The following is an 8,121-nucleotide window of genomic DNA, read 5'->3' on the forward strand; positions in this document are numbered from 1 at the left end:
CCTCACTAGCTTTTGCATCCAGCTAGTCTTATCCAAACCTCCCTCTATTAGCTACTAGTCCTTCATATGCTTTTTAATTTAGCTAGTAATCCTTGATGCCGTTTTCACCACAACAATTCCGCCAATCAATGCCTTCCAACTTCATGCTCCATCTCTATCATTATCTACTTCAAATGTTATCATCACTGGTGTGTGTATACAACTATATTTTGGAGAACGGCAATGCGTTTATAGAGGCACTTATGATGATTATGATAGAGGTAATCAAATATGAAATAAGAAGGAATTTTTGATGCCCATCAATTATGCTCATAGGAAGAAGGCAAAAACATAGAGATATTAGTTTCATTCATAGTCATGCATATGGTTTAGATATCGTTCAAAGTTAATAAAATTAAACTCAAACTTATCATATTACATAGCATGTAGATGACTCAGAAAAAAAATAGGATACTCAGCAGAATTTCTTGGGTTTCATTATTTCAAGAACTTTAATACGGTGCACCAAATATTTCTCTAAAAAAGAATATGTTTGTGGTATTAATGATGCCTAACTCAAATTTGTTTCAAAAATTGTAACTAATAAATACGTACCCAACAAACACAAGTATTAGTTTGTCACTTTTTAACTTATAAATGCACACCGAATGACTTGTAGCCCTAATTGTTAAGTAGTTGTTGACAATGGAAAAAGTATGAATGAAAACAATATATATATATATATATATATATATATATATATATATATATATATATATTCAAATGCATCATCTGTCATCGATTTTATATCATTCTTATCATAAATCTAACATTCTTGTTAGCAAATTATAATTGTTTCTCCTATATATTAGTGTAGAGAACTCTCCATAGAATATAAGCATGCAACATGATAGGAAAATAATGATTACAAGATTACTTGTCATACATCATCTAATTAACCATTATAATTCACTAGTTTGTATTTTTTTCCTCTTTTTTCTTCTTCTCAAAATGGCTATATACATATGCAATACAAAATCCAAGTATTATTACCCTACATAGATGTACCTAAACAACAATCATTTATTTAAATCAACGTCACCATGGAGAATTAGCATACATTCAATCAAAGTGGTCTAAAATCTTCTCTATTTCCTAAGATAAGGAAGGAAATGAAAAGAGGAAAAAGAATCTACTTAAGTCATTTTTCTAAATCAACTTAACAAAAGCAAAATTGAAAAAAATAAAATCAAAACCTTTCCCCATTAACATATATAAAAGAAATGAAATAAAAAAATTTATAATTTCCTCTCTCTTCATCTTTCTCTCTTCCTTCCAAACTAGAAAAGCTTTTCAAGTGAAAAACTATAAAATCTTTTTTCTTAATTTTTTAAATTAAGCTTCAAGAATAAACCATGATTTATAGTATAATAAAGAGAAGATCAGTTTAGCATCCTTATCCTAAAATTCTAGTCAATTGAGCCTATTTTGTCGTGGAGGAAGTTGAATTGAAGGCATCTATATATTAGGTTAGTTGAGAAGAGGGTAGATCTTGAAAAATTTCTATAAGAACTTTTATTTTACAAAAGAAGAGGAAGATGAAAGGTAAAGCCTTTGATATTTTTTTCCCTTTTCGATGTATCCTTGATTAGATCTAGATGAGGGACATAAATAGTTTTTATTAATATTTTTATATGCAATATAGTCCATATCTCCATGGCCATATCTATCTTCTAAGCTAGTTGCTTAGCCCACATATTGAGCAAATAGGGTATTTCTTATACAGTCCACTTATATAATTCATAGCCAAGATTCAAAGTAAATTATAAAATATAGCTCGCAAAAAACAAAGGTTTCTATATATGACTTGCAACTTTTCACCATGAGTCTCGCTTTCTTTGATTTTTAAAGTATTGAAGCATATGGAACAATCCTACCCAGTTACATATAGAAGGTCATGATGCAGCTCTCTTTGAATCTAGGCAACTTTAACCACCTTAAATAAATTGCAAAGTGGAAGGCTCATAAACTGGCTTAAGCATTAATTGTATTAGCAAACAAATTTAAAGGATATTTTTTAGACAAATTTACAGAATGAATTTAAATTTTCTATTATAATAATTGATTTGAGACTAAAATAATATATTGTTCAAATTTCACCTTCTTATATGCTAGACGTGATATATGGCCCCAATATCCTCTATATATTGGTGTTATCTGAGAATGATTGTGAGCATTCATGATTTGTCCTCATCACATCCTTATTTTTCTTATTTTTTGGCCACCTTCTCTTCTTCATCACAGTCTATAAGGATGCGATATCTCTGGCATGTACTCTTTGAAGATTATCAATCCCTCACTAACCTCTACATCTAAGCAGCCTTGTCCAAACCTCCATTTGTTGGCCACTAGTCCTTCATATGCCTTTCCATTTAGCTAGTAATCGTTGATGCCATTTTCATCACAATCTCTGTCAATCAATTCCTTCAAACTTCATTCTCTACCTTAAATGCCATCATCATTTGTGTGTGTGTGTGTGTGCACAACTCTATTTTGGAGGATAGCAATGTGGTAGTAGAGGGGCATATGGTGATTGTGATAAAGGTAGCAAATTACCTGTGGTATAATAATCAATTGTGATAGAAATAATTTTTGATGCCCATTGTTCAAGCTCGTAGGAAGAAGATAGAAACATAGAGATATTAGTTTCATTCATAGTCATATATATGGCTTAGATATTATTCAAAGTTAATATAATTTAAACTCAAACCTCTTGTATCGAATAGGATGTAGTCATGTAGATGACTTAGAAAATATCATAAATTTAGCCAAATTTCATTGGTTTCGTATTTTAGAACTTTAACACAGTGCACCAAACAATACTCTAAAAAAAAAAAAGTCTACGATGTTAATGCTGCCTAACTCAAATTTGTTTCAAAATTGTAATTAATAATTACGGACCCAACAAACACAAGTATTAATTTATTGCCTTTTAACTTATTAATGCATACTTAACGACTTACGGCTTTAATTGTTATATAGTTGTTGGCCATGAAGAAAATATAACATCTTATTAGCAAATGTGTAAACGTTTCTCCTATTCTAGTGTAGAGAACTCTCTATAGAATATAGCCATGCAACATGACAGGAAAATAATGATTACAAGATTGCTTGTCATACATCATCTAATTAACCATTATAATTCACTAGTTCCTATCTTTCTTCCTCCCTTTTTTTCTTCTTCTCAAAATGGCTATATATATATATATACAACGTAAGATCTAAGTAACATTACCCTCCATAGATGGACCCCAAACAACAATCATTTATTTTAATTCAACATCACCATGGAGAATTAGTACATATCCAATCAAGCATACTAAAACCTTCTCTATTTTCTAAGATAAGGAAGGAAATGAAAAAGGGAGAGCTGTTGGCTATCCTTGAACCAACCTGCCAAACTTAAGGAGTTATTTTTCTAATTAAAAAAATACAAAATAAAAGCTCACTGTACAAGGAAAAGATATTCATTTATAAAATAACGAGGAGGAAGTCAATACCAAGAACAGAATCCTCCATATTTCTCGGGCTTGTGTGTCGCCACCAACCCACACTATGATGCACCCATTTCAAATCATTCTCCCCATTTCTTTTCACCTCCTATTCTATTATTTATTTCATCAATATTCACTAATTAAGACTAAATCTAAAACCCCAATTCAGGAAAAAACCATTGATTAGCTTAACAAAAAAAAAAAAAGGCGCATGCGTGATGGCTTTAAGGCGTTGGGAGCAAGTGGAAGGAAAGGCCCGAGCCGCGCCTTCCATCCCTGTGCGCCCGAGAGAACCGAGTGGTCTTGAGAAAGAGAGAGAGAGAGAGAGAGTAAGAAGGCCATCTTTGGACTGATTCGTTCGTTTCGAGCGCATCTCTCTCTGTCCATCACTTTGCTCGCTGTGGGTTTCGCTCCCCTGGTGACACCGAATTCGGACGAGTAGGCGAGAGAAACCAAGAGCCCAAGACGCTCTCTTTTGGCCCTGCCTTCCCATCTGTTCCTTCTTTTCTTCTATCTCGCTCTTCGAGGAATCCACCTCTCTCCTCTTCTTTCTCCTCCTCCATGGCTGTTCAAGCCCAGTACCCGTCCAACGCTCTGATTTTAAACCGGTGAGTCTTTGTTTCTTCTTCTCCTGTATATGTGTTTCTTGGTTCTTTTTCCAAAAAGTTCGGTTTTTTATGTAACTATGGCTGTGAGGACGCGTGCAGAAGCGAGCAGGAGCGGAAGAGCATGGAGTTTTCCCAAGCGCCTACTGGGTTCCGGGACCAATCCGGCGTGTTCTTCTCCAATGGAGGTTGGTTCGGCCTCGTCTCTCTCCTTCTTTTCTTTTGAAAGGTTTCTCTTTTATTGTTTTCTTAAACGAGATGGCTTTGTTTGGTGGCAGCGAGTGGGAATCCACGGAAGCGGGGAAGGGAAGCGGCGCCCATTCTAATGGAGAGCTCGGCGCAGGGGAACTCCATTAATGATCTCCTCTCGCTGCAACCGCCGCCCGCTGCGTCGCTCTCTGCCCCGACGGTGATAAGCCTCGCCCAGCTCCAAGCTCGTCCTCCTCCTCTCGTCTCCACCGGCCTCCGGCTCGCCTTCGAAGACCAGCACCAGCTTCAGAACCATAACCAGGCCAATCCCCTGCTTTCGGCCTCGCTCTTCCCTGTTCTCTCCGATGACCTCGCCCTCCAACTCAACCAACACCAGGACGAATTCGACCGGTTCCTCCGCGCCCACGTAAGCTTTGTCTCTCCTCTTTAACCGGTTCTCCTTTTCGTTGGCTTTTCACTCTGTGGAAATTAGCTAAAGGTAGCTCATTTTTCTCACGGCAGGGAGAGCATCTCCGCCGGACGCTGGCGGAGAAGCGGCAGCGGCACTGCCGGGCTTTGCTGTGCGCGGCCGATGAGGCGGCAGCGCGGAGGTTGAGGGAGAAGGAGGCGGAGGTGGAGCAGGCGGTTAGGCGCGCGGCCGAGCTCGAGGAGCGCCTCGCCCGCCTAAAGGCGGAATCTTTGGCGTGGCAGGCCAAGGCTATGGCCGACCAGGCCACGGCCCTTGCCCTCCACGCCCAGCTCCAGCAGGCCCAGGCCGCGGCGGCAGAAGAGAGGGAGGGCGAGTGCCGCGACTCGCCGGCGGAGGACGCCGAGTCGGCCCACGTCGATCCGGACCGGGCGCCGCCGGCGGCATGCCGGTCGTGCCGGTCGGCGCTGGCTTCGGTGGTCGTCCTTCCATGCCGCCACCTCTGCCTCTGCACCGACTGCAGCGACGCCGCCCCGCCCTGCCCCGTCTGCCGCTGCGCCACCACCGGAAGCCTCCCCGTCTTCTTCTCGTAATAAACGAGACCACCCCCGCCTCCTTATCATCACAGTCCATAACCCATCACTTGCCGTCAAAAATTACCGACAAAAAATAATAAAAAATTGAGAAATTTAGAATAGGCTAGACCTTAGAGAGTACCAGTGAAGAAGACCGAAGAAAATCCCTCTTTTTTTTTTTTTGAAAAATTGCCTTTTTGTTGAATTTGGAAAATTCGTTTTAATTGAAGAGAGGATCCATGTATTTATTTTGGTCGCATATATTTGGTGCTACCTTACGTGGTTGGACGGCATTAAGTGTGCATGCGGGCCTCGTGGGAGGTGAGCGGACCCATGCCGTTCGGTTGGTACGCTCTCGGCCTTTCGACCGTTTCCAGCGTCCGCTTACGTGGGGTGCAGTTAAGATACCGTGCACCGCTGACGTACCACCGCCTCGCGCTCCCCGTGCGCTTGGTCGATGGCGGTCCGTCCGATCGCTATGATACGACCAGATCCGCGGTACCGGACATCTTCCGCTTAAAATACAAAATTACACGATCTAGCAAATAGTTTTGTGCATGGAAGTGTGTGTGTGATGACGGCAATGGATTTGTCTTGCTTGCAATTGTCATGCAAAGGGAAGAACAAAAGGTGAGAACTGAGAAGAAGGCTGGTCGCAGTTTAGCATATATACTAGCTTCCAAAAGGTGGTGCTCGTGGGTTTGATTACATATTCAGCTTGTTCTGAAAAAGATTTCAAGCATATCCGTTTATGATATACGTGCAGGTGACGCAGTTTCAACCTTTCAAGCATACATGCATCTTGAATTGCATGTTGGAGTGTAGTTTACGAGTCTAAAATGGTTTGGCTGCACATCTACGACTACTTGCTTATCCATAGAGCTTACACAAATGTTGTGTTTGTTATCACAAACAAGCCCCACAAAGCATGTTTAGTGATTTGCAGATACCTGTCCGTATACCAAAATATGGTATACTTGCATGTTATGTTATGAAAAGAATAAATGGTAAGAAAACTTATCGGTTGAGACGTGTTGTCACTGTCCTTAAGAATAGATCGTGCCCCTCGGAAAATGAATCTTGGTGTAGCATACACTTGCAAATGCAGTAGAGGAGTATGAAGAGGAAGATATGTTAATCCTCTGATCTAATAAGGTCTAAAAAGAGAAGAAAAAGTTCGGATCGGATCTACCAATATTACCTTGGGCCTCCATTGGACTACTTACTTTCTTTGCTTCACTAAATTAAAAAGGTTGAAGACTACATAAAGACCAGCTGAGCTTTATTTCTTTCTAATGTGGGACTAAAGAAAGTATAAGAAAGGTAGGCTTGGAATTTGGAAATACTCCAACATGTCAGCACTAAATCATTGCTCACATTGGAATAATTAGGCTGTTCGTTGCTTAGGTCCTGGATCCACCCAAAAACCTAACTCTATTAAAGTGTTGGGTGCGAGTCAACCACATGTACTCAAGTAGATCATGACCAGCCTACGTTACTTTTCACGAGGGAATGAAGCTTTTCCGCAATGAAAGGAAGAAAAATAGCAGCGACTTCTTGGACAGGCCAACCCCGAAAGGTCGACCTTCCACCATATGGAGAAAAGAGACATCAATGGTCAGCCGGACCTAACATTAATTCTCCCAAGCAAAAGGTCCAAAAGATAAATGTTAGCTACCGCACGAGCAATGCGACTAGTCTTTAAGATGCTACCCAAGTTTCTAGGTGGACAACCATATAAACTTCGTGTCAAAGGCAAGGAGAATTAAAAACTTATAGATGCATCACATATTTCTCATTGCTGAGTTGACATTACAATCTTTAGGAAGATGCTTGGTGAATGGCTTGTCTTGACAATCAGGCATGACCTAGGTGATGATAACTACCCCTTATTTGCTTGGAAGGGGCCAAGGTTTACTACTTCATGATTAATTCAAATATTGGTAGGTTGCGACATGACATGTAGGTGAAGGCTTGTGAAGCTATTTTATGTTTGAGACCGACATTTTAAACTTAATTACTACAAAGACATACAGATGGCAATAATATTGCAACCATTAGGTTTTTCATCGGCTGTAGTTCTTGTGGCGTCTCTCTCGAAAATTGAAGTCGTGAACTATCGTTGTTTCTTCTAAAATCTCATAGGCATGTGGCAGCGGTTAGAATCATTATTTGTAAACGCAAGCTGGCTATAATTTACGAAATATCAGCAACATGATGTTGCCATCTGATTGTATCTAAAACCTATATGCAAACTGAAAATTAAATTAATCAAGCATGAGATGACCATATAATTATGACAGAATTTGCTAGTCATGCATCCATCATGTTAGAGAATTATGATTTTTCATAAAGTGGTGCTAGCATTACAAGCTCACCTAAAATATATCTACGTCACCTAGTGTTGTGCTTAGCTATCCTCTTTAGGTTGACAATTGTAGTCGGCAAAGAAAAATTACATGTATCCTAAAAGTAATGAGTCCAGAAAAATTTGTTATGAAAAATGATACACCAAATAATTGGTGATCTGTGTGCCTTTTCATTACAAAGTGGAGATATTTTATTGGAACCGCATGATCTATCCCTTGCCCTATTGTGAATTTAATATGAAAGCTAATTGCCTGCCAAATTATGCCAGGATAGATAGAACAAATAAATCATGGTTTTCTCATGAAGACCTTTCTAGTGTGATAGAGTATATTCTTAAGGAAGACAAATATAATCTTGTTGTTAGTTTTTTTTTTTTTTTTTTTGAAATAACTTTTGGACTTCATATTATTAGTTACTATTTT

At 39.2% G+C, this 8,121-nt stretch overlaps 1 protein-coding gene across 1 annotated transcript; it reads left to right on the top strand.

Annotated features, from left to right (window-relative positions):
- The first annotated feature begins 3,473 nt into the window (after positions 1–3,473).
- LOC103706427 (probable BOI-related E3 ubiquitin-protein ligase 3) lies at positions 3,474–5,498 on the top strand. Its single transcript, XM_008790522.4, has 4 exons — positions 3,474–4,141; positions 4,241–4,326; positions 4,417–4,754; positions 4,850–5,498. The coding sequence occupies exons 1-4, from the start codon at positions 4,095–4,097 to the stop codon at positions 5,345–5,347; spliced, it is 969 nt and encodes a 322-aa protein (XP_008788744.2). The 5' UTR covers positions 3,474–4,094; the 3' UTR covers positions 5,348–5,498.
- The last annotated feature ends 2,623 nt before the right edge of the window (positions 5,499–8,121 follow it).

Source organism: Phoenix dactylifera, chromosome 17 (genome assembly GCF_009389715.1).
Source record: "Phoenix dactylifera cultivar Barhee BC4 chromosome 17, palm_55x_up_171113_PBpolish2nd_filt_p, whole genome shotgun sequence".
Classification (NCBI taxonomy): Eukaryota; Viridiplantae; Streptophyta; class Magnoliopsida; order Arecales; family Arecaceae; genus Phoenix; species Phoenix dactylifera.

Coding starts and splice junctions, on each gene's coding strand:
- LOC103706427 (XM_008790522.4), top strand. CDS start 4,095: ATGGCTGTTCAAGCCCAGTACCCGTCCAACGCTCTGATTTTAAACCG. Junction 4,142..4,240: donor AACGCTCTGATTTTAAACCG/GTGAGTCTTTGT, acceptor GGACGCGTGCAG/AAGCGAGCAGGAGCGGAAGA. Junction 4,327..4,416: donor CGTGTTCTTCTCCAATGGAG/GTTGGTTCGGCC, acceptor GTTTGGTGGCAG/CGAGTGGGAATCCACGGAAG.